This window comes from Ursus maritimus, unplaced genomic scaffold (assembly GCF_017311325.1).
Source record: "Ursus maritimus isolate PB19 unplaced genomic scaffold, ASM1731132v1 scaffold_2, whole genome shotgun sequence".
Classification (NCBI taxonomy): domain Eukaryota; kingdom Metazoa; phylum Chordata; class Mammalia; order Carnivora; family Ursidae; genus Ursus; species Ursus maritimus.
Window position 1 is genome coordinate 101757398 of NW_024424452.1, and position 25820 is coordinate 101783217.

General features: G+C 53.9%; 1 protein-coding gene across 1 annotated transcript in view; it reads left to right on the forward strand.

The window, feature by feature from the left end:
* The window catches only part of LGR6 (leucine rich repeat containing G protein-coupled receptor 6), a 115673-nt gene extending 91434 nt beyond the window's left edge, over nucleotides 1-24239 (forward strand). The window contains exons 7-18 of the mRNA XM_040636462.1: nucleotides 6018-6086; nucleotides 7998-8069; nucleotides 8277-8348; nucleotides 9593-9661; nucleotides 10929-11000; nucleotides 12151-12216; nucleotides 13196-13267; nucleotides 13698-13769; nucleotides 15435-15560; nucleotides 16540-16700; nucleotides 20521-20601; nucleotides 22897-24239. Coding sequence (XP_040492396.1) covers nucleotides 6018-6086; nucleotides 7998-8069; nucleotides 8277-8348; nucleotides 9593-9661; nucleotides 10929-11000; nucleotides 12151-12216; nucleotides 13196-13267; nucleotides 13698-13769; nucleotides 15435-15560; nucleotides 16540-16700; nucleotides 20521-20601; nucleotides 22897-24152 — 2188 coding nt within the window. The 3' untranslated portion in view covers nucleotides 24153-24239. The remainder of the gene's footprint in view (nucleotides 1-6017; nucleotides 6087-7997; nucleotides 8070-8276; nucleotides 8349-9592; nucleotides 9662-10928; nucleotides 11001-12150; nucleotides 12217-13195; nucleotides 13268-13697; nucleotides 13770-15434; nucleotides 15561-16539; nucleotides 16701-20520; nucleotides 20602-22896) is intronic.
* Nucleotides 24240-25820: the final 1581 nt, after the last annotated feature.

A 25820-nucleotide genomic window follows, 5' to 3' on the forward strand; every position in this document is an offset into this window, starting at 1 on the left:
ATAGATAACCCAGAATTGCAACTGTTCCATAGTAATTACTATTATTATTATCATCATTATTACCACCACCACCATTATTTCCACTCTAATGCTAAGCATGTTTCTGGAGAAAAGCACCAAGAGAGTGAATGATTCATACTGACTGCAGGCATGGGGTTGGGTGCACAAAGGAAGGTATATTTGAGCCAGATTTCAAAAGGGGCTGGGATTTCGACAGGTAAGGCTGGGGGGAAGGGCATCCCAGGCTGTGAGCATGAGGGACACAAGGAAACACATGAGGCAACACACGAGGCCGGGAAGCCATGCGGGGCGAGCTGGTAGATGGCGCGGAAGATTACATGCGGCATCAGAGCCCACTGACGAATTTGAACTTTGTTCTGTGAGTAATGAGGAGGCCTTTTCAGATTTCTCAGCAGGAGAGTGACGCAGGCAGCCCGGCATTTTAAAAAGATCTTTCTGGCAGATGCGTATCAGCTCCGAGTGTGGACTGAGGACTCGCGCTGCCAGGGTTCACATCCCGGCTGCGATGCTGAATTAGTTAAGGTAGCTGAATTGTGTGACAGATAGGCCGAAACATGTACAACGGCTCAAACACAATCGAGGTTTATTTCGGGATCATATAATAGTCCAAAGCGGGTGTTTCTTCTTGGCAAGTGGCCCTCCTCCATGTGGTGACTCAGAGACCTGGCTTCTTAGGATCTTGCCATCCCCACAGCCTGTCTTTGGCATCCAGCTCGTGGAAGGGTAGACCACGGAGGAGACAGGCTGGCTATTTAAAAGTCCTGCACTAGAACTCAGGGGATGGGGTGACTGGGTGATGAGCATGAGGGAGGGCACTGGGTGTTATAGACCACTGATGAATCACTGACCTCTACCTGTGAAACTAATACTGCACTATATGTTAAGTAACTGAATTTGAATAAAATAAAATTTGAAAAAAATTTTAAGAAGTAAAAATCCTGCACTAAATGTAGGACAGATCGCTCCTGCCCACCTTCCATGGGAGAGCACACCTACCACAAAGGAGGCTGGAAAACACTTTGGCCGCATTCCTGGCTCTTCCTCCCATTACTCTAGGGTGGTGCTGTCCAACAGAACTTTCTGTGATGATGGTAACGTTCTAAATCCTGTGCTTCCAATATGGTAGCCGCTTGCTCCATGATATTTTGAGCACTTGAAGTGTCACTAGTGAAACTGAGAGCTGAGCTTTGAATTTTACTGACTTGTAATTAATTTACATTGAAACAGCTTCACGTGGCTGGTGGCTATGGTATTGGGCTGCGCGACTGTAGAGCAAGGAGAGGGTGGATTTCAGTGGGCAGACAGTGGTCTCTGGCACAGCCGTTTAATAACTGGGTGTGATTGGGCAACTTATTTAGCATCTCTGTGTCTTACTTTCCTCAACTGTAAAATGGGTATAATAGTGGTATCCGCCTCTTAGGCTGATTTGAGGATTAAGAGATCATTCAGGCACAGCACTTAGTGCCTGGCCCATAATCAGCACTCAACCAAGGTTATCCTGGGGATGACTTGGAGGCAGGGACTCCAGTTAGGAGAGTATACAACAGTCCAGGGAGACACCCCTCCAGCCTCACCTCCAAATACTGCCCTCTGCTCAACGAAACTATGCCACATGTCCTCCAAACTCCACGGCACATACTTCCTGTAAACCATTTCTCTCTGCTTGAGCCACCTGTCCTTCCCTTTTCTCTACCTATTGAAGTCCTACCCTGCTGACAAGACCCAGTTCAAATGCCACATCTCCACGAAGCCCTCCTGGTCTTCCCAACTCCGTGCGATCTCTGAAAGTCCAGCACCTGCCACATTATGCGGAGGCCACTCATCTGATTGTCTTGTGCATTTATCCCAAATGCACTGCTTCTCATCCATCTCTTTACCTTCCACTTTCCCCAGCAGAATTCTCTACACATTTTGAGCAGGCAACAAACATCCGTTGCACTGAATTGAATCCATGAGGGGCAGAGGGAGTTGCAAAGACATGTTCCCTGGACCGTTAGAGCCAGAGATTACATCTACACAGCACCATATGAAGCAGGACTTTGCCAGCTACCCAGGTCGTTGAATGTGTGTAGATGTCCTAGTGTGTAGTTTGCAGTATTTCTTTTGACATTTGCACAGTTTTTATTCTCCACATTTCTCTACCCCCCAAAAATGGCCTTTTAGCTCACATGCTTTTTACTGTGTGTCTTTTCCCACTGTCTGTTAGGCCATTCCTGGCAGAATTCCTGTCTAGAAACCGCCAAGGAAGGCTGGAACTACTCAGTTTGGCTGCTTGGACATGAGTCCGGTGAACTGTAGAAGGGCTCGGTGATAGCAAAATCACTTCCCGTCCCCTGGTCTCTGGGGCCCCGGGCAAGCCTCACAGTGCCCCTCAAGGTTATCTAGTGCCTTCTCTGACATCTGCCTCAAAATCTTAAGGATGTTCTGCCAAATATCCTAGATCCTCTTAAGAGTCCATTAATGCTTTTCATTAATCAATTTATCTAGACCTTTTCATGCATTCATTCAACAAATATTTGTTGAGCTACTGTTCTGTGCCAGTATTTTTGGTGGTTAGAAGATGAAACTTTTTCTCATAGAACATATTGATATCTGACATGTATGTGTTTATTTTCTTCCCAAGAATGAAAGTTCCTTGAAAATGGAAAGCAGTGTCTCTTGTTATCTATTGCTACATAAGAGGTCAGCCCAAAACATAGTGGTCTGAAACAGTCATGTATGATTTCTCATGCATCTATGGATTGGCTGGTCTTGCTGGGGGATTTTTCTGCTGGAGCCTTCCTCTGGGCTCACTCACGAGGTTCCAGTCAGCCAGAGGTTCAACGACAGCCAGAGGCTCTAAGAAGCATCATTCACATGTCTGTGAGTGGGGCCGTGGTGCTGGCCTTTGGCCGGTCCCCTCCACATGGCTCCTCCACAGGGGATTAGCCCGGGCTTCCTTGCGTGGTGGTGGGAATGTTCCAAAGGAGGGCACAGGCTGTGAGGCCTCTCGTGACTTAAGAGCAGCTCACACCATGTCACCTCTGCCTCATTGTGTTGGCCAGCGCCAGGCACAAGCCAGCCCAGTCTCAGGAGTGAGGATGTAGAGGCCACTTCATTTTTTTTTAAGATTTTATTTATTTATTTGACAGAGACAGAGACAGCCAGCGAGAGAGGGAACACAAGCAGGGGGAGTGGGAGAGGAAGAAGCAGGCTCCCAGCGGAGGAGCCTGATGTGGGGCTTGATCCCAGAATGCCGGGATCACGCCCTGAGCCAAAGGGCTTAATGACTGAGCCACCCAGGCGCCCCTACAGGCCACTTCTTGATTGGAGAAGCCACAAAGGACTTGTGGCCATGTTTCTTCTCCTGCTTTATTGAGCTATCCTTGAAATATTGGTGTAAGTTTAAGGCATATAGGCTGTTGATCTGATACACTTCTGTACTGCGAGATGAGAAGACCTGTGACCACCTTTAATCTACTACACAGGGTAAGGGAACACGAGTGATGGGCTGTATTTATTAAATAGAGCGATCAGAAGAGTCCTCTCTGATGAGGTGTTATTTGGGCAGAGACCTGAATGAAGTGAGGGAATGAGCCGTGCAAACATCTGCAAGTGTTCCAGGCAGATGGAACAGCGAGCTACAGCTCTGAGGTCAGGCCAGTGCGGTTCTTTGCATTGACGATAACACCGCGATATGAAGGCTTTAAGGGAAGGTGCTCTTCTGTTACTGATCCAGTCCTCCTTGCGCGACAGTAAAGAATTCCTGAACAGGCTGAGTGAAGTTAAAAGGGGGACCCTTGATTTGGAGACACTGAGATGTGAGGGTGAATCCTTCATAAAATCTAAGACCAGTAAGAGTCCATCTGAGTGGATCGAGTTTTGAGTCATTGGAGGGAAAGGTGTAGGATTCACGAAGGAACGGAGCAGAGCAGAGCAGGAGGGTTTATGCTGTAATTACCCAAGATCACCATGGGAGTCTGAGTGTAATCGGGTAATTAGTGTGTGTTGGGGGGGGGTGCAATTATCTGGCTCACTGGCTGCCAGACGGTTGTCACTGCTCTTCTGGCCCTTGGGCCAGGTTTCTGGCTCTACCTGTGGCCTATTAAGTGTAATGACCCTGTCATGTAGGGGAACCTGTCATTATCTCTGTGTTAACAGTAGTATTTACCCACAAAACCTGCCAAGTTACTCTGTGATTAAAGGGCCTCGGCGTGGTCCCCTGCCCTGGCATTGGATAGTCCTCTTGTGAGTGGTCAGGGCAGGGATGGCTTGAAAAGGTGGAGAGAAGTTGGCCTGGGGTCATCCTGGGGGGTCAAGAGGGACACTGTACCTGAGACTGTACCACAGACTTCAGCCACAGGAATCTGGAGACACCAGGGCAACCCCCACACAGTCAGGCACATTTCCACCTGGGGCTAACTCATTGGCCACTGAGGAAAACAAAAGTCAACTTTAAAATCTTGAAGGTTAAAAAAATATAAATAAAAAAGTGAAGGTTGAGGGCACCTGGCTGGCTCAGTCGGTGGAACGTGCAACTCCTGATCTCAGGGTTGCGAGTTCGAGCCCCACCCTGGGTGTAGAGATTACTTGAAAATAAACATCTTTAAAAAAGTAAATTTTAAAAAATCTTGAAGGTTGATTATCTCCTCTGAAGTCTCTCATAGTGGTGGTAGGGAGGGAATACTGGCACATAGCATAGAGCAGAACTCAGCAAAGTCTTCCGTGGCTCTTACTCCCTACTCCCCAATCACCTTGTACTGTCTTCCCCACAACGCAAGCACCCCTCTCTTTCAGCAGGGCCTCCCCTGCCTTTGGAGCTTCTTTGTCACAGGCGGTTCCAAATCTTCTCTAATGAAAATCCGATTGGCTCTTGGTCTCGTGCATTTCTCCTCTCCCGTTACCCTGTCGTTGCGACAAGGGCACAAACACAGAAGATCCCTTAAGAGGGTGGAAGGAGCAAAGCTGTGATCACCTGTGGGCCAACGGTCTGGCCCGGCCGCCTAAACAACACTGTGGGGAGCATCCGCATCCATATACCTTTACACCCAGGGGTGGACTTTTCTGTACGACAAATCCCTGGACTTGGGGTGACTGGGTATGAATCTTTTAATCTGAAAAGATAGTGCTGAATTATGTCTAAAAGATTATGCACATTTAAACTCCTGCTAATCATGCGTTAGAATGCATGTTCCCCGCTTCCTTTCCAACTTTGGCAGCTACTACTTTTTCCTTTAAGATTTTATGTATTTATTTGAGAGAAGAGAGAGAGAAAGCACGAGTGGAAGGAGGGGCAGCAGGAGAGAGAAGCAGACTCCCCGCTGAGCAGGGAGCCCCATGCGGGGCTCAATCCCAGGACCCTGGGACCACGACCTGAGCTGAAGGCAGACGCTTCACTGACTGAGCCACCCAGGCGCCCCTAGTTGCTACTACTTTTTAAAATTGCCTCCATTGTTTGCTGATTGTACGTGTGACACATGTTCATTGTAAAAAAAAAAAATCATGAAGAAAAGTGTAAGAGAAGATAAAAACTAGCCATTCTGCCACCACCCAAAGATAAGAAGCACTGATCTTTCTGATAGACAGCAGAGGCAACAGCTAGCCAAAGTAGTCACCTGATGGAACCTTCTAGAATCCCAAGGGCTCTTGACAAGGTGGTAAAGATGACCTCATTCTCTCTTCCGTCCCTTCCCCAGGCACTGATGTCTCCAAAGGCTTGAGGTATTTTGTCAGCCAGCGGGGACTATTCCTGAAGGAGTCAGTTCCAGGTATCCATATCCCTCATGGGTCTCCTCAAAACAGTTCTGCTGCCAGGAAGCCTTCAAGCCGGAGGATTTGTGGAGTAGGAATGGAATAAGAACATTCCAAAAATGTGTTTCCAGACACTGACAGCTGGATCTGACAAATTGGAAAACTCATCTCTCCGGCCAATCCCAGAGCCAAGTTTGTGTTTCTCAGGGGCCCTGACATGCCCCGTTAAGCCACCCTTCTAATGACGGCTCTGCTCTCCATTCCAGAGACCTGAATTATAATGAGCTACAGGAGTTCCCCGTCGCCATCCGGACGCTGGGCAGACTGCAGGAACTGTAAGCTCCTCTGCTCGTTTCTGGGGGTGTCCCCTTCTCTCTTCTCCCAAGGGAGGGGCTGCGGCCGCTGGCCCTGGGCCTCCCTCACAGCCTCAGCTCCCGTGGTTCTTGTAAAAACTGGGGCTGCGTGCCCTCCCCGGCCCCCAGCGCGGGTCTGAGTAGTCACAGACCTCATTAGTTTGGCATGGAGCATTTCCGAGCGGTGTGTCATCAGCAGAAATGGCCGTGGGCCCTTCCAGCCCAGAGAGACACATGGCACATGCCACCTCCTGGTAGGCCGGGCCTGGCACTGCCCCTGCCTTGGTTGGGGTGCATCCAGAGATGGATGAGGAGAGGAGCTGGGGGCTGGTTAACGGGGTCCGTCCTCAGCTCCTGATTCCAAGGAGGAGATGAGAAGCCGGATGTGGTTCCCCACGGATACCACTTCTTTGTATTCTGTTTTAGCGCTGACTGTGCCAAGCACTATGCTTGCTACTAAACACCGGCAAGGAGTCAGTAGTCCTGGGCTGTCCCTGAGGATGCTTTAGGCCTGTCAGGGACCCGGGCAGAGCAGCTTAGGGTCGGTGTATAAATCCAGCCCTAATTGTATAGTAGTAGCTAAAATGACTGGGAATCCAGAGTGACATGGAAAGAACATTGTGGACGAATACATCAGAGATTAATTAGCCTTACAGGGTGCATGGGATTTAGGTGGCCATGGTGGGGGAGGAGGGGAGGCGTTTCAGACAGAAGAAGCATGGAGAGGTAGGGATTGGAAGTTGAGTGGGCAGAGAGATGACCACAAGAGAGACCAGCCTTACTGGAGGAGAGGCTCTCCGAGAACAGTAGCAGATCTGTTGTTAGTAAAGCGGGACCAGGTTAAGGGAGCCTGACATTTCTGAGCAGAGCCCCGCACTTTCAGGCAGCCTAGCGTCTTTACTCAAGCTACCACCTGAAACCTGCAGGACCAACTCCCTGACACCGCCACCCCCGTGAGAAGTCGGGCGGTATGGATGCCTGGTGTGTAGCACATAAGGAGTAACTGGACCAACGGGGGGAAGGGTCGGAATGAGAAACTGTCTGAAGTCCTCTACTGCTGATGAGTCACCAATGAGTATAGGGCTGGGTATGTCTGTCCCTAGGTCTCTAGGTCTATTGAGAGAAAGGGGCTTGAGGGCAAGGCCTCTAAACTCCTAAATCTCCCAGAGCTTAGCTCAGCATTAGACACAAAGGAGGAGTCCAGAAACATGTAACGAGCAAATTAACAAAGGAACGAGAGAATGGAGAGAGCGGCCTAGGCAGTGGCATGGGCTGGGGTGTCTGGGGGGACCTGTGGGGAGAGCGTGAAGGTGGCAATAATAAGGGGAGGGTGGAGGCAAGGAAGGCATGAGGAGACACTAGAAATCTCCAGTGAAAAAGAGGGTGGCTGGGAGGGGCCTGCTCAGCCCGGATCATGTGCTTCTCAGTCCAACTTTTATCTTCCAGTGTTCGCCCCAACTAACCAAGCTTATCATTCCTGGCTTCCAGAGCCCTGAACACTGAGCAGCTTCCTCCCTCCTCACTTCCGCATGCGGCCACCCAGTCCCTCAGCAGCCACTGCGTCTCCCCCTCCTGTCGCTGCCCTTCTAGATTCCCTAGTCTCCATGCCTGGAGACCAAGCCAGCCTCCATCTGGGGGACATCTCTCAGCCCTGCCCCCCTGCGTCCTGAGGCTCCACGTCTCACTCCTTTCACAAGAGTCCGAGAAAAGGATGGGTATGTTACGGAATGAAGCAGACACGTCCCGGGCAGGAGGTGAACCTGGCAATCCCGGGCTGACGTCTCTTTGGTCTTATCGCCTTTCTAGTCAGCTTTCCAGAAGCTTCATGGAATTCCATCTCTCCCTCTCTACACCCTCTCCAAGTCCTCACTGACTCGTGGTGTTGTCTTCCAGGGGGTTCCATAACAACAACATCAAGGCCATCCCAGAAAAGGCCTTCATCGGGAACCCTCTGCTGCAGACAATGTGAGTGCTCACTTCTCCCGTCTCTTGGTGCAGAGCCGCGTTTGGGGGTGGGGGTGGGGGCTGGGGAGGCAGGACTCTGGGAGGGGGTGCCTTCCCCTAGGTGCTCGTTCCCGGGCTAATGGGTAAGAGGACAAGGCAGAGATTGGCCTGGGTCCCAGCTCAAAGGACCAAATAACTAAATTTGTTGTTTGGGTCTTTTTCTTCCAGACACTTTTATGACAACCCGATCCAGTTTGTGGGAAGGTCAGCATTCCAATGCCTGCCTAAACTGCACACACTGTAAGTTTTGTCCTCCCCCCAGGCCTCACTCCTTCCCGCGGCCTCCTGCCTCCTGCAGGTCTCACACCTGCAGGCACAGCCCCCACTGCAAGGCCTGGGCTTCGGGGCTGCAGCCTCTGCTCGGCTCAGGCCTATTCCCAGCTCTGGCTGCACTGAACAGCCTCCCTTCGGCCCCCTGGGGCTTCTTCCCAGATCCCAAATGAGTGAGAGAGGGCCCTTCTCCACAGCCCAGGAGTTTTATCTGGCCTCTTCAGGGTCCTGCTGCGGGGAGCTGTTCGATAAATACTTGCCGAAGGAACCGGTGACTGGGATAAGGGCCTGGTTCTCCAGGGGCCTTGGAGCATGGATCCCTCGGCCCTTTGCTGCACCGTTATTGCTTCGGGCCTACGGTGTTCCCTTGTTTCCTTTCTCTCACTCTTTTCATTCTAGCCCAAGTCCCACTTCTTCAAACATCTTCCACGGATTATATGCCACATATGGCATCCCAGGAACATATCTAATGTCTCCAAGCACATACTTCCCCTTCATGTCCATGATCACATTTCATTGTCACTCTAACCGTGTGAGGCGGTGGTGGTAGCACATTTTGTAGATGGATACCGAGGCTCCGGGGCTCTGCTCTGCCTTGAGCTGGGACCCTCGACTCCAGATCCAAGAGGCTCCTTTCTGGACCCTACACTGCCTCCTTGTGGTCTGGCAGGACCCGTTTTTGCCCTGCTCCTGTTGGGTCCCTGTCCTCACCTTACCGGTAGGGGATGGCGGGCAGGGGAAAAGCCATCAAGTCTAACGTGGTCTAAGAGAGAGCTCGTGGGGAGGTTGTGATAAAGCTTTAGTGGATGGCGATCTGGGGGAGACCCCATCTCAGACTCTAATAAGCAAACTCCTGCAGCCAAGAACTTTTTCAGAAGTGCCCACGCTGGAGCCTTTTAGACAGAGGCTGTTCCCATGTCCCTGGCCTGTATTTTTTTGTTTGTTCATTTGTTGTGTTTTGCATGCTGGGGCCCAGATGCCAGTTTGGGGGTTCCGTCGTTGGGGCTCTAGGGGGCTGGGCCAACTTAAGGAAATGGAGGTTTGGACCCTGCTGAGCCAGGCTCTGCCCTGAGTAGCTGGGGTTTTTGAGGTTGGGGGGAAGGATGACATTTCCCCAAAAGATAGAGACTCAAGGGGAGATCAATGATAGGGGGGAGCCCAGATATCGAGATGCTCTGACCCCACCCTTCAGAGTTTGTCGTGTCTGTTTCCAGATCCCTGAATGGTGCCACGGACATCCAGGAGTTCCCAGATCTCAAAGGGACCACCAGCCTGGAGATCCTGTGAGTGACTACACTCGGCCTCCCCGTCCTCTGTGTGCCTGCTCCCCCCCAGGAACTGTTCTGTCCGCCCGTCCCCGGGGGCCTGCCCAGATCCTTTGCTTGCCCCTTATCTGGCCTGCTGCTGCTGCTGGCTGCAGCCTGGCGCAGAGGTCACCCGGCTCAGCCCCAGGGACCCATGGCCACCTCCTGCTGTGGCACAGCTGCAGGCGAGGCCGGGGTGGCAGAGGGTTTGGGGGTGAGGAGGCTGGGCTTCTCCTGACTGTGCTTGGATTTTTCGGGCATGATTTCAGAGTTCCTAACCCCAGGCCATGAGTGTGCTGAGGACCTGTGACGGGGGAGAAGGGCTGTCGAAACACATCTCCTTTGCCTTTCTGAAGCGTAATTCCAACAAGGACTTTCTCATATGTTCTATTATTATAGCCTGTAGAGAGGGGGAGGGGTGTCAGAGCACAGTAGGCCCTCAACACTTTTAAGAGGATGAATAGAACAATCAAGCAAACACCCAGAGTGAATGTTAGGAAGCCAACCGGCCTGCCCCACGTCACACAGCTCATTCATGGCATGGCTGAGACAGGAACTGTCTCTCCTCTGTACCTCTGTTGTCTTCCCCTAGATTTGCTGGCATCCGGAAAATTTTCCATGAGGGACGTAATAGTTCCCCAAGAATGACCTTGGCCTTGGGTCTTTCTTGGGACACCCTGTCCCCAGCCAAACCTGCCCCCACAGCCCTCTCTGTCCCAGCCCTAGGTCCTTCCCTTCTTTCCCACCCCTTCCCCCTTCCCCGGGGCACAGGGAGCAGACTCCACGCATCGTTCCCATGGCTCCACTGGGCTTGTTTTGTTTCATTTTTCCTATCTCCTCCCTGCCCATGGCTATACCCCCTCTCAGAGGAGGGCAGACAAGATTCCAGTTCCTGTCCTACATACCCCGTGTTGTTGGAGACCACTATGAGACAATGGGTGGGGACACGATGCGTGGGTGGGGTAGGCTGGGCAGGCAGGAAATGTCTGCCAGGCAGAGAGCCCCTGGGCTGTGTCTCTCTCTGTCTGTTGCCCACCCCCACCCGCCTCCAGGGGAGCTCTGTGCTCAGATGCCAGGCCTGCTCCTTTCTCTCCCTGCAGCCTCACCCCTGTCCTGTGCCTCCTGCCACTCCTCTTCTGTCAGCTCTATGCTCCCCTGTCAGTATCGGGCCTGGAGCTGGAGATGGGTGGCCAGGGATGGCAGGGCCCTGGGCCTGGTGCCAGCTCTGTCTCTGCTCTCTCCGCAGGACCCTGACCCGTGCAGGCATCCGGCTGCTCCCACCGGGGATGTGCCAACAGCTACCCAGGCTCCGTGTCCTGTGAGTGGCTCACGAGCATTCTGCAGTCTTGGCATTGGGCCCTTGCTCCCATGGGCTGGCAGGGGCCCTTCCTGCTTCTGTCCCACTGGGTTTCCTCTCTTTCTGGAGAGTGGGCAAGTTGGGCTTCTGCTGAGAACCTGTCCGGGAGGGACTGGGCTGTCCTCTCTTGGGGGCAAAAGGACAATGGCCTTTGGAGTCAGACCAGGGTTTGAGGCTCAGCTTTGCCGCTTACCAGCTGTATGAATTTGGACGTCTCAGGGCTTCAATGCCTCATCAGCAGAATGTGGATAAATGTGTAAGGTTTGAAAAAAATGTACGTCTAGCACACAGCACTAGCACATAACAGGTGCTCAGTCAGTGACCTTATTTATCTAGTAAGAAGAATATTAACCTCTTCTGGACCATGGAGGTAGTTAAGTGGCCTGTGAAGTCAAGGGGAGTTTTCTTCTCCCTCCTGAATCCAGCTGGAATCTGAGGCTCCTCCACACGGACCCAAGCCCACAGCTCAGGATGGGGAGACTGACCTGTGAGACATCGCACACACAGTAGTGCTAGACTGGGTGTCTGGAGACATGGGCTCCGGACCCAGCCTTGCGACTGACTGGCAGTGTGTCCTTGGCAGGTTCTGTCCCCTCTCTGTGCCTCAGTGTCCTCATCTGTTAATGAAGGAGCTGGGCCAGATGATCCCTACGGGCCCCAGCTTATTCTCCCTGGGACTCTGTGCATGGGGACTACAGGTGACATTTACTTGGGTTGGCGTTGACCAGCTTGCCCAGTAAGGCATGATATGGTCCCTGCTGGCCATCTCAGAGCCCCTGCACCCTCTGCTCCTTTTCTCCTGCCTGTGCCCCTCTCACTTCCTGTCCGCCTTCCCCCAGGACCCTCCCAGGGTCCCCCAGGCCCTCCTGTGGTTGAGGCAGCCCTGCTGGAAAAATGCCACATCCCCTCCACCCAGGTGCTGCGGTGAGGAGTGGGACCCAGCAGGGGAAAGAGAAGAGAAGTCTCATTGTCGGGAGGTGTCAACAGCCACATCCCGGCAGGGTCCTCCCAGCCTACGGCTGCTTGACAGGAAGGCATGTCCTGGCCAAAATGGCTTCTCCTGGCTCTGAGCTTCACCCTCACTTGGTCTGTCTCTCTCTCTCTTCCCCAGGGAATTGTCTCATAATCAAATCGAGGAGCTGCCCAGCCTGCACAGGTGTCAGAAGCTAGAGGAAATGTGAGTTGGGGGGTCAGGGGCCAGGTGAAGGCGTCCAAGCCAGCCTTGGGGCAAGTCTGAGGAGAGGGGTCAGCAAGCACATTGGACAGTTCTCCCTCCTCTGAGCTTGTTGAATCTGGGGGTTAGGTCTGGGGGCTCAGCCGAGGCCTAGACAAGGCCTCCAGAGACCACAGATGATAGGTCCACACAAACAGGCTCGAGGTGGCTCAATGGGATTCAGGCACAACAATGAAAAGTAGTAGTGATTCGGGCCAGCAGAGGGCCAGGGTCAGTCATATCAGGGCTCGGAGGCAGGACACAAGTGTGTATGTGTCCATGTGCACACTCATCCGCAGAAGGATCCTAGGGTTCAAATTTGACAGGGAAAAAAATCCCTTAAAAAATGGTCTGAGCTCTATTCATCCAGCTTCTGTTTTTTCAAACTTGCTGGGTCTCCTGCGCCTCCCATGTCTGTCCCCTGCACCGGAGGCAGGGCAGCGCCTTTTGGGGCCCAGGCAGGATAGGGATGTGAGGGTCTGTCCTGTCTGTCTAGATGCCAAAGGAAAGAGGGTCTTCAACATTGCTGAGGCCCAGGCTCCATCTCCCATTCAGACAAGCAGTCCACTGAGCTCTGCTCCCCAGCTTGGGCCAGTCACAGGGTTGTCCAAGGGCGGGGCAGTGCTCTGCTGCTGGCCTAAGGTCTGGAGGACCCAGGGGCGAGGTTGGCTGGGCTGGGAGCCAGCCCCGGTGGGAACCCTGGAAGCTGACTCCCTTTTGGGCCACAGGGATGGTTTGTGGCTTTGTCTCCTGACCCACTTACCCAAGGCAACCGGATCCCCTTGTGCTCCCTTTAATTCTGGTGACTTCCGCGGGCTGGGCCCTTTCTTCCCATGCCAGGAGAAGTGGGGGGCTCTCCTTTCTTCCTCCTAGCGTGCAGGGGGCGTGGAACTGAGCCAGGGTCTAAGCCTATTGGCTCATCCAGTCTCTCTTGCTGCCCTAGCGGCCTCCAACACAACCGCATCTGGGAAATTGGAGCTGACACCTTCAGCCAGCTGAGCTCCCTGCGAGCCCTGTGAGTATCCTGCAGCATCCAGGGGTGGGCCCTATAGGGCCCCCGGTGCCCCTCTCCCAGGCGTGCTCCATAGCCATAGCATACGTGACAGTGGTATGCACAAAGCTTCCCTGCTCTGTATCCCTGCCCCCAGTGCGCGCGCGCGCACACACACACACACACACACACACACACACACGCTCACACACATGCTCACACACACGAGGAGAGATGCCTCCCCTTCCAGATGGCTTCTGAAGCCAGTCTGCCAAATCCGTTTTTCTGTGGCCACAGCTAGGTTGGGAGCCTGGCAGCAGGTACCTTCCCCAAAAGGCTGAGGGTTCTGCTACTGGGGGCGGCTCAGATGGGGAGTAAGACGAGAATTCAGGATGGGAAAAATGAGTCCTCCACATGTCACTGGTCCCACCTGTGATACCCTCTCTGCCCACAGGGACCTGAGCTGGAACGCCATCCGGTCTATCCACCCTGAGGCCTTCGTGACCCTGCGCTCGCTAGTCAAGCTGTAAGTGCTCACGGCTCGTTCATGCCACTTGATAGAGACCAGTCAGGACCGCGGGCTGGCCAGGGGGGCAGGAGGGCCCACCCGAGAGTGGGGACATGCATAAATGTCTGACCACACATCCCGGGGAGGTGGCCTCCAGCCTAATCAATCATTCTGACAGTCCGTTTGACAGACTCTGGGGCCTGATAAACAGAAAGCCTGCCTCCTGCAAGCTCTGGAACATCATCTGCTAATGTTTGGCAACATTTTGGCTGCCTCAGCCCTCCTGGTGCCCCCGTCTCAGGCCCTCCCCCAGCCTCTACATGTACCAACAAAGAGGATGTTTGAGCCCGAAACTCCTTCACGAACTGGAACAGTGGCAGCAGACGTGGGAGCCAGGGTCTCAGCTCAGCAGTCCCCTGCATGAGCAGTAACTCTAGAGGGCTGCCATTCTGCCGGGTGGGCAGAGAATCCCAGGTCCCCTAAATTACATAGGATGCAAACAGGGAGCATACAGTGCTGGCTGCATGATGACTGGGTCAGAGCTAGAAGGGACGTCTGATGGGGCTGCCACACACTGTGGTGCAGGTTGTGTACTGCACAAGGGCTCCCACCCAAGGGGGAGCTGACTGCTTGCATGTCCTAAAGGTGTGTCCACCCCAGTAGGACCCTTTTCTGATTAACACCCAGACTCCACGGGCTAGCTCCAGCCCTGGCCTTGGGAGATCACCCAGCCCAATCCCTCGCTTCACAGGGGAGGCCTCCAGGCCCCGGGGGGGAGAAGCTCACTCAAAGCAAGGCCAGAACGCAAGCCTCCCAGGCAGTTCACGGCGCCCCTTCTGTCTGCCACTCTCTGGGCTCTGGGCCGGAGCCTTGCAAAACTCGCACCTCGGTCTTCCCTCTCCTGTTTGCTCTACTCCTGCCAGATAGGTAGGGTGGATATTTTTATCCCTTTGAAAGATGAGGACATTGAAACTCAGGCAGATTTGTGACTCCCCTTGGTTATGCAGGGAGTCGGTGACAGCGCCAGGTTTCCTGCCTTTCAGGCCAGGCTGTTTCCACGACGCACAGTCTGTGGTCCTGGTGTTTGGTTTGGAGCCCTGGTTCCCTGCAGTGTGTCTCCAGTAGAAGACCGTGCATGTCTTCATCTCTGGCTACAAAGCCAGCCCTGCAAAACAGAACGGATGACCAAACCCCTGCATGTAGCCAGAGGCCAGCTCTGTCCAATCCCCGACTCTGGCCTCTCATGTCATCAGAAAAGCAGGGAAATGGGGGCAAGCAAGTACCGGCAGATGCCCTTGTGGGGTGGACAGGGACCCTTGGATGGGACTGGGACCTGGGCATAGGAGCTGTGGTTAAGGGACTCTGTGACCTACGAATTGGGATGGCTTGACATTACCTTAGAGCAGTCCCTGGTATATAGTTGACCTCCAATATTTGATGAATGAATGAGTGAATGAATGAATGAGTGAGTGAGTGAGTGAGTGAGTTATGGGTGGTGCCTCTAGCAACCCTTGACCACCCTCCTCCCCAGCATGTAGTGCTCTCGTCTCTCTATGCTGATCTTCTGTCCTCTGCTCCTCTCCTCTTGCTTCCATCCCAGGCAGCCTGGTCACACCCTCAGCACAGCCCTGCCCCCTCAGCCATCCCACGACTGCCAATAACCCTGACCATGCACTGTCCTAGGGACCTGACAGACAACCAGCTGGCCGCACTGCCCCTGGCTGGACTTGGGGGCCTGGTGCATCTGAAGCTCAGAGGGAACCCGGCTCTATCCCAGGCCTTCTCCAAGGACAGTTTCCCGAAACTGAGGTGAGGGCCTGGCTTTCCCCTACCCCTAGATGGGTTTGCCCCGGAGTAGCTGGGGAGGCTGTGGAAGGACAGAGAGAAAGCCACCGGGCTTCACCTTGAGAAAAACCTGATGGCCCAGAGGCATAGGGTTTGGCCACTACGGAGTGGGAAGGGCTCGTGCCTCCCCTTCCTCCTCATCTCCTTCACAGCGTTTCTCTCCATCCCAAGCAGCAGCCCCAGGGGACGCTGAGACCTCCTGGGAGGGCAAGAGTAAGATGATGTGAAGGCCCCCCTGACCTCCTTGCTCCTTGTCCCCTTCAGTGCACGCAGACTGCCTGTCCTCCCTTGGGCAGCGTCTGGGCCCCTGTGGTCAGGGCCGAGCCCGGGGCACTGGGGAGCGGAAAACGAGCAGCCCAGCTGGCCCCCAGTGCTAATGACATCCAGGCCTTCTGCCTGAAGCAGCACAGCCTGTGTGGCCCAAGCCGCCTCCGTCGCCAGCCAACGAGATGCCTGCGGGCATCTGCCCTCGCCCTCAAAGGGCACACGTTCAGCTCTGCTGTGCCCGGGGGTGGGGCTGGGGGACAGGGCGTGGGTCCTACTGAGGGCGAGGGTAAAGCGAGAGTCACTAGGAGTCCCCGGCTCCTGAAATACAAAAGAAGAGTTGCTTGCTGGGAGAGCAGCCGAGCACCGGTGTGCTGTGTGATCTTGGGTGAGCTGCTCCCCACGCTGAGCCTATTGAGGGCACTCCGTAAGTGATGGAAAGTTTTTCTCTCCATCTCATTCACAAGATGAGTGAGGAAAAGATTGGAAGATACTCGGAGCCCTTCAGAGGCAGGAGTTGGGCTGTAAGATCCGTACAAAGAAAGCCCAGGGGCCTGCCTGCACAGTAATCAGGGTGCTTTGGGGTTGAAAGGCTGGTGCGGAGTGCCAGGTCCCTGGGTTGGCATTTTAACCATTCCTAAAGCAGCTCATTTTACCCCCGTGGCCCCTCGACCCCCAGGATCCTGGAGGTGCCCTATGCTTACCAGTGCTGTGCCTATGGCGTCTGTGCCAGCTTCTTCAAGGCCTCGGGGCAGTGGGAGGCTGAGGACTTTCACCTTGATGAGGAGGACACTCCGAAGAGGCCCCCGGGCCTTCTTGCTGGACAAGCTGAGAACCACTGTGAGTGATGGGGGCCCTGGCCAGGGCAGGTGGGTGGCTGTGGAGAGGAAGGTAGGGAGGAGGCCTGGGGGACCCTGAGAGGGGCTCTGGCACAGCTGTGGAGGGAAACCCCAAGGGTGACCTGGGAGGTGACCTCTGCACCTTATCTCTCCAAGAACGTAGCCCAGAGGTGCTTGGGGAGAAGCGATGAAGATGGACAAGGACAGTAGTAATGTTTCCATATTCGCTAAGCCCTTCGCGGTTCCCAGGGCACTTCCCAAGCCGCATGTTGCGGAACACCGCTGCCCTCGTGGCTCACACGTTCCTTCTCCCCAGCTGCCCCCTGGCTACACGGGCCCTTCAACTTCAGGGCATTCGCAGAGAGGACATCCACTTTCTAATCCGCCTGAGCCAAGCAGGATTGAATTAAATCAATTAAATTAAATCTGTCTAAAAAAAAAAAAAAGTCCCTTGCTATATGTCCTAGAGCCAAATGGAACAGAGTGGGGATTATCACTGTTAGGGTCATCCTGCCCCTCAGAGGCCACTAGGTGCGAGAGGACCTTGCTGAGAAGGGCCCCATGGGTCTGTTTCTGGAACAGTTGGGGTAAAGGGAAGGAGGGTGGAGGTAGGCAGCCGAAGGGACTCTAAGGGGTCGTCTGTCAACTGGTGTCTTAGATAAAGGGCAGAGAGGGGGCTTCCATCCCCCTCGCCTTCACCCCGCGTGACAGAACACAGGTAGGACTGGGAGGAAGCAACAAGGACCCCTCGTATCTGGATTTCGTTTTCAGTTTCTGTCTCTCCACAGTGGAAGCTAAATAGAAAACTCAAAACAAAACATGTAAGCAGAACATCTGGTGGTGTAGACAGACCCGGGTTCTAAACCCAGCGACACCCTTTACCAGTTGAGCTGCCTGGGACAAGCTATTGAACCTCCCTGAGCCTTGTTTTGTTGATCTGCACAACGAGGATGATGTTACATGCCTCCTAGAGGGCAGAGCATGTTCGCTGGCGTGCCCGCTCTTACTGCTGGGACTGGGGGCCTCCCGGTGTGCGCGTGGAGGGAAGGTGTGTTGCGTAGTCCGGGACACAGTTTATGGAGGCCGGTGTTGCACAAGCAGTTAGGGGGTCTTTGGGGTCTCTCTCCAGACCCCTCCCCGGGGAGGGCGTGAGGACCCCGTGAGGAGCCCAGTGGCCAGGCTGGCTCTGGGCCGACAGACAGCTATCCCCAGGGGACATTCCCGGATGTCTGTCTGCTGTACACTCCCTCAGGGGGCTGGAAGGAGGAATGGAAACTTTCCTTCCTCAAGGTGAAACTTTCCACCAGGCTTAGGTCTTGGAGAGCCACAGGGCGTCAGAATCGTGGGCTGCCTGCCGCCGGTAACGGGAGCTAGGGCAGGCCCCCCCACTTCCTGTGGGAGCTAATAAGCCTTGAGGAAGAAAGCCAGGAGCTTCGGATGCAGCCAGATTTGATTTCCTCCTCGTTTGAAGAGTGGTTACTTAACACCTTGGCTGTGACTTTCCCAGCCTCAGACGGAGTCCACGGGCCTCACCCCTTGCGTTTCATTCATGCATTCTGATTTCAAAGAATCGCTGAGCTCCGTTTTGGAGAGCCGGAGTGGGCAGGGAGTGAAAGGTAGAGAGGAGAGGAAATGCCAGGACTCTGTGGGCACACCTCGGCCTCCCGCCCACCCTCATAGTGTCTGGGCCAAGGGCAGCTCCACAGAGCCTTCCTGCCTCCTGGGAAAATGCCCAACTGAAGGTGTTTACCCTTTAAGTGGGGAGGAAGGAAACAAACCACAGGAGTCAAAGATGGGGGCAAGCACAACAGAGTCATCTCTCCTTTATGTGTGCAGTGGAGGGCGAGCCCACAGGGCACTGTCCCTGAAGCCCGGGTAATGTTACAGGTGTCCTTCTGAAGAGAAGCAAGTGTCTCGTACCACTTAGGGCCTCAGACACATTGCCCAGTCTCACTAGAGAAACTGAAGTCTTATTCTTAAAAAAGTCTTTCAATGATGAATTTTGCCGCAAGCAAGAGTTTTGTCTTCATAAATGATAAGATGTGTGAGATGATCGTTTCAAAATTCTTGTAGAATTTAGGGATCCCCATGGTATCCCTGACACCCCTGCGGTTCACCAGCTCCGGTGTAAGAAACATCGCAATAGTGACTAAGAGGAGGAAAAAAATCCCACTTGATTCAAAGAAGTTACAGAGTTTCTTTAACAATGGATTTATCTTTCTAATCCTATTTTCTCAGGCTGACAGAACTGCAGGGTCTAGACTTAGAATGGGAAGGATCGGTAAATTGGATCTATTCCAGCCTCCCACTCAGCATAGAAGTGCCCTTTCTCACACCTGGGGCTTTCTGCTCCAGCCCCTCTGATGACAAATTATGCCCAGCTCGTGCATCTGTAAAGCTGCCCCCCCCATCCCCTCCCCCCCCATCAGGAAAGCATAACGGTTGAATACCTGGGCTCTGTAGTCAGACGGGGGTTGGAGTTCTGCCCTGGGGTGCACCGGCTGGGAGACCCGGGGCAAGCCGCTTCACTTCCAGGAGCCTCAGTGTCCTCATCTGTCAAATGGTCTCAAAGGACACCTGCCTTGTGAGGCTGCTGGGAAGATTAATGAGACCTGAAGATGACGACTCTCTGGGCAGAGCCTGGCACAGAGTAAGAGCTCAGAGACCCTTAGCCCTCACTGATACGTAAATCTGCTAGTTGGCACAGTGCGTCTGACCTGAGTACTTGATCCACTTCCGTCCCCCTAAGCTCCCCGAGAACAGGACCGTCTTATTCATCCCGGAGTTCCTCTGCACTTGCCCACCTGCGGATGACAGGCTTTGCCCGCAGCACTCTTGGACCTCAGGCCCACCCCTCTGTTGGTCAGCTCTAAGCTTGGGAGCTCGTTTGTGTTACTAAGAAGGAAAACTTCTCCATTTAGATTGTTAATTTGCCTCCTTCTACCAGCCATCCCGATTCTACACCCCCCCCCCGCAACAACACAGCATGTAGGAGCACAGTTCCTTTATGCCTGATGGGGCCTCAGCTCCTTGAGGACGGCCATGGTTTCCCCACTTACTCTTGCCTTGCCTGAGTTAATCCCCTAGCGGCTTTGCCCATTTCTCAAGCGTATGGCTTCCATTCACTCACTATCCCTGGCTTACCTCCTCTGAATACAGCCCAGCTCACTACCCTGTCTTAAGAAGATGTCCTTCCTGGGGCGCCTGGGTGGTTCTGTTGATTAGGTGTCTGACTCTTGATTTCGGCTCAGGTAGTGATCTCAGGGTCTTGGGACTGAATCCCACTTCGGGCTCCACGCTGGGCATGGAGCCTGCTTAAGAGTCTCTCTCTCTCTCTCCCTCTGCCCCTCAACCCCTGCTTGGGCTCTCTCTTTCTCTAAAAATATTTTAAAAAATAAAAAGATGTTCTTCCTAGTGCATGGCGTTCACAACTGGACAGGGAATTACAGTGGGGGACTGGCCAGTGTGGAGAACTGTTTGATAACCAGCTCCCATTGTTACCTCAACTCTAAGCAGCATGCACGGTAACTAGGCTGCCTGGAGGGGACACAGCATGCTGAGTTGTAGGACAAGACGAGCAAGTCTCAGATGAAAGTTTGCTGTAAAGAACAGACAATGCAAATAATCCGCACGTGGATAATAGGAACTGACTGAATGTTTATACCCGAGGGTACAACAGATGTGCAGGGCTGCTGGCATGGCCCGTGCCGAGCAGATTGAGTTGGGGATGACAGCTTAAAGAGGTGGGCATTTGGAGGAAGGTGGAACTTGACTGTCACCAAGACCTGGGCCCCAAGCCACTTTCTGGTCTCACCTCTCAGATGACCTGGATCTGGACGAGCTCCAGCTGGAGATGGAGGATGCAAAGCCACGCCCCAGTGTCCAGTGTAGCCCCATTCCAGGTGAGATGGGTGCCTTGGTGTGGGGACGGGGCAGGACCGGGGAAGGAGGGCCCAAGTATTAGATGAGATGCCAGTTCAGGCTGGCATGTTTGTAACCATGCTTCTCGCACCTTCTCTGCCTAAGAGCCAACATTCTGGGGGGAAGACAGCCTCTTCTGGTGATTCCCAGGGAAGGAGCTGGAGTTCTTCCCTTGGGTGGCCGTTTGGAATAGCAGTGGGGGAGGAGTGACAGCAGGGAGAGGGAGTCAAAGCAACCTTCACAAATCGGCCAATGAGAAGTTAAACGTCCAGGAGAAAGTGTCTTTCATTGAAGAGAGAAGCAGGAAAGGATGTCTTGACCCTGTTGTTCAGGGTGGAGTGTGGCACTGCTCTGAGCACTCCCTCGGTCTAAGGCTCTCAGAATCCTAGAGCCAGATGGGCCTCCGAAAGCTCACCTTCTCCATCCCACTCTGCTCTCTTTCTTAAAACTCCTCGGGATGGAAAAACTCCACAGTACCCCTAGATAACTCCTTATAGGACTGTCCAGCCCTTACAGCTGAGAAAGTCTCCTATAGAGTCTCACCTGAATCTTGCTGTAAAGAAAGAAAGAGAATTCTCTTTCCCTTCGATGCAATGCAGCCTAACGTGTTTAGAGTGAAGAAGCCCCTTCCCCTGGGTATAACGTGCTAGCAGGCCACCCCCAGAAGGCAGTGGCACATTGCTTAAGCCAGGACAGGAACTGTTCGGAATGAACAGAAAGCAGTGAATGGCGTGCATCTCTATTTCGTCTCCCCTCCATTTTCCAGTTTTACATCTCTCTTTCGTTCGCACCCCTTGGCCTTCTCCTTGCTCTCTCTGAGCCAAAACAGTGCTTTCGGCCTGCCAACAGCTGCTCGCAGCGCTCAGTGGCTACAGCACGCCCTCTAGTGCCAGCCCAGCGCAAGAACACCAACGCGGTCTGGAGGAAACAGGTGGTGTTTTCTTCCTGACTTGGAAACCCACATGCTTCACGCTGCCACAGAAATTTTACCTCTGAAAACCAATAATCAGCAGTGATGAGGTAAAAGAGGAGGCTCCAAAAGGCAAAGTCCAACTTGAACTTGCTTTAAAAACAGATCGTACCAATTGGTCAAATAAATTATGGTGCATCCATATGGGCAAGAATTTACTACGCAGCCACGGAAAACGTTTGTTTTGGAGGAAGATAAAGATGTGAGAAAGTGTGCATAATAAAATTTTAACTTAAAAAAGGGAACTAAAAACTATATACGGAAAATCCCGATTTAGTTAAAAAAACATATATGTATGTATGTATTTTTTTAAAAATGGAAGGAGGAATAGCAAAACGATGAGTTCTTTCAGAGAGGTGGGAAGATAAGCAGCTTTAGTTTTTCCGTGTTCTATTTTCCAAACTTTCTACGATGACCTTCTATTATATGGTAGTCGAAAAAAATATGTTTAAAAAATGGTTCCCACAAAAGCCTCTCAAATTCCCAAACTACTAGAAATACATTGGAGAACAGGAGTCTGAAGCCAAAAGAAATGAAGACGTAACATGTCCAAAGTTACAGGGTGATTTAAGGACAGAACCTGAAGGGAGAGATGGAAAACACCACGATCTTAGCCATTTGTACAAAACCAGGTTGGAAAAACCCAGCGTCATCCTTATTTTCATTTACTTATTATGCTTTTCTTCCCGAATACTGATGCACCCTGGGAGTACTGACTGTGGCCTGTCTCCCCGTCACAGAGCAAGGGAGAGCCAGCTGGGTGCAATACCTGGCCAGCGCTCGTCCACGGTGGGGTCCTTAGCGGATCCCTGGGCACCGGCTGGGAGAAGCAGAGCCTTGGGATGCAGACTGGTCACTTCCGAGCAGCCCCTCACACCCCTGTGTCTCCAGCCCAGCGTATCCCAGTTCGGATGCCCCCTCCACTCTTCTATGCCGCCTTGTCCCTTCCTTTCTCCTAAATCCTGCTGCTTGGAAAAGACTGCTTTGCTGAACGTTTCCTCAATGCCTGGGTTGGCGCTGTATTAATTTGTACTTTGTGTACGAATTTGTTTAGTATGTGTTTCTGTTTCTACACGTATTGGGTGAGTGTTCACTCCATTTGCAGCTCCCTGGGAGAAGAGCTGTGTGTGTCCCCACGGCCCCCCCACCCCACCCCACCTGACAGTTTTCAGAGACCAGGTGAGCCTCTGTCAGCCTGGGAGTTCTCTGAGGACAGAGGCAGTGCCAGCCTCCCTGGCCGCATCCCCAGGACCCCAGGCCCAGCAGCCTCTGACCCCGGGGTAATGTGTGACCCTCTCTCCTGCAGGCCCCTTCAAGCCCTGCGAGCACCTCTTTGAGAGCTGGGGCATCCGCCTGGCCGTGTGGGCCATCGTGCTGCTCTCCGGGCTCTGTAACGGGCTCGTGCTGCTGAGCGTCTTTGCCGGCGGGCCCGGCGCCCTGCCCCCGGTCAAGTTTGTCATAGGTGCAATTGCGGGCGCCAACGCCTTGACTGGCATTTCCTGTGGCCTCCTAGCCTCCGTCGACGCCCTGACCTTTGGCCAGTTCGCCCAGTATGGAGCCCGCTGGGAGATGGGGCTGGGCTGCCAGGCCACAGGCTTCCTGGCCGTGCTCGGGTCCGAGGCGTCCGTGCTGCTGCTCACCCTGGCCGCCGTGCAGTGCAGCGTCTCCGTCTCCTGCGTCCGGGCCTACGGGAAGGCCCCGTCCCTGAGCAGCGTTCGAGCGGGGGCCCTGGGCTGCCTGATGCTGGCCGGGCTGGCCGCGGCCCTGCCCCTCGCCTCGGTGGGAGAATACGGGGCGTCCCCGCTCTGCCTGCCCTATGCCCCACCCGCGGGCCAGCCGGCTGCCCTGGGCTTTGCCGTGGCCCTGGTGATGATGAACTCCTTCTGCTTCCTGGTCGTGGCTGGGGCCTACATCAAACTCTACTGCGACCTGCCGAGGGGCGACTTCGAGGCCGTGTGGGACTGTGCCATGGTGAGGCACGTGGCCTGGCTCATCTTCGCGGATGGGCTCCTCTACTGTCCCGTGGCCTTCCTCAGCTTCGCCTCCATGCTGGGCCTCTTTCCCGTCACCCCGGAGGCCGTCAAGTCTGTCCTCCTGGTGGTACTACCCCTGCCCGCCTGCCTCAACCCGCTGCTCTACCTGCTGTTCAACCCCCACTTCCGGGATGACCTGCGGCGGCTCTGGCCCTGCACGGGGACCCCAGGGCCCCTGGCCTATGCCGCTGCCAGCGAGCTGGAGAAGAGCTCCTGCGATTCTACCCAGGCCCTGGTGGCCTTCTCTGATGTGGATCTCATTCTGGAAGCTTCTGAGGCGGGGCGGCCCCCTGGGCTGGAGACCTATGGTTTCCCCTCAGTGACCCTCATCTCCTGTCAGCAGCCGGGGGGCCCCAGGTTGGAGGGCAGCCATTTAGTAGAGCCAGAGGGCACCCACTTTGGGAACCCACCACCCTCCATGGATGGAGAACTGCTGCTCGGGGCAGAGGGAGCCATGTCAGCAGGTGGGGGCCTGTCCGTGGGCAGGGCCTTCCAGCCCTCTGGCTCCACCTTTGCCTCACACTTATAAATGTCCCTCCTCACTCTTTTTTCCCATCTCTTCCCTCCCCTCTCCTCCCACTCCATGAATGATGGCTGCTTGTAAAATAAATTCAACCAAAACTCAACAGTGTGATCCACAGCAGGATGGCCCAGGCCCTGGGCCCTGGGCTCCACTGGTCTCCTCTCTCCCATGGCCATCACCAACGTGCGCTTCTCGGCCTAGGTTCCCCTTGGCCTTCCTCTGGGCCTCTTTCCAGTCACGTGTGAAGCGGTGGACCAGAGATCTGGACATTTGTCTGCCTAAGGGAAATGAGGGATGAGGGAAGCACTAAACAATGATTGGGGTGGGGGGCTGAGCGGGTCAAGGATCAGGGTACAATGGGCAGGGGGACCTCACCGGGAAAGACCTGTAATGGCACTGCCAAAGGCATTAGGGCATCTGCCCTTTGACTCACGGATTGGACACAAAATGTGTTCTGTGTCCTGTTAATCTCGAGATACGCCATGAAGAAGACTCTGCTACAATCAGGTTTAGAAGAGACTACAGATTCTGTCCCTTTCTGAGAGGTTCACGGTGCATGTTAGTGTAGCAAAGGCCACGAATTCCCACAGCAAAGTCTGTTGACCTTTGTTTAACCCACTTCCCCAAATTATTTGACAACAGGTTTTCGTTTGGTTGGTTATCATGGGCTGTTAACGTCTCACAGAATGTAACACTGCTCTCTCCCAGGGCCCTCACCTCTCCACCACCTCGTGCTACCCAGTGACATCACAAGGTGCCACCGATCCTAGAAAACCCTGATCGTAGCAGTTTCACCTGGGGTAAAGTTGATGATTCCATCAACCAGAGAAGACTCTCCAGTCTCTGCTTTCCCATCCCTCTTGTTCTGCCCTGGGAAGGATGGGGAAGAGGCCACCTTTGTGGTTCCAGCCTCGGCCCCCCACATTGGGGCAGGGGTTAGGGGATCCCACGTGGGTCCCACCTCTTCCCCAAGCCGAACCACCAATGAAACTTCTGCCCTCAGTAAGAGAGAGCATCCCCGGATCCTGGCGGGGTACGCACAGGGAAGCCTATGGCTGCCTGGCTTCCTTCTGGCTCTGAGTTGCCTTCCTGTGGTTCCCCACCATATGCCTCTTGCCAGCTCCTGCCACAAGCCTAGTTCTTTCTTCGCATCCCAGGTCCTGCCTTCTCTGTGGGACAGGGAGCTCCTGGCCAGCAAACTGGAGGGATATTTGCATTGTATGTATTGTTTTGTAGGAAGCATTATAGGAATCTGGGATCCCTGGGGGCCCCAAAGAAGCATGACGCTTCTGCCTCTCCGGTCATAACCTTCCTACCTTATGGGTCACTAAGCGCCTCTGAGCATTCTAGCGCTCCCCACCCGAAATACACACGCATTCTATCTCAGGTTGAGGAGGCGAGAGCTAGGACATTCTTAAAGACACAAGAAGGGAATCCAAGGCACAGAAAAGGGGCTCTACTATTAAGACAACTCTGAGAAGGTCCTTCCTAGCCTGCAGTTTAGCTTCTCTTCTACCTCCCCACTGCCCCCGGTGCCCAGTGGAAATTCTGACGCAAGTCCCCAAGGCTGCCCAGGCTGGGGTGGAGGGGTGAAGCAGAGACCGTGAGTGGAACTTGGCACATTTCTAAATTTCGTTTGAGCAGCTAAGTTGCCTGGACTCTTACTGGCTCTGA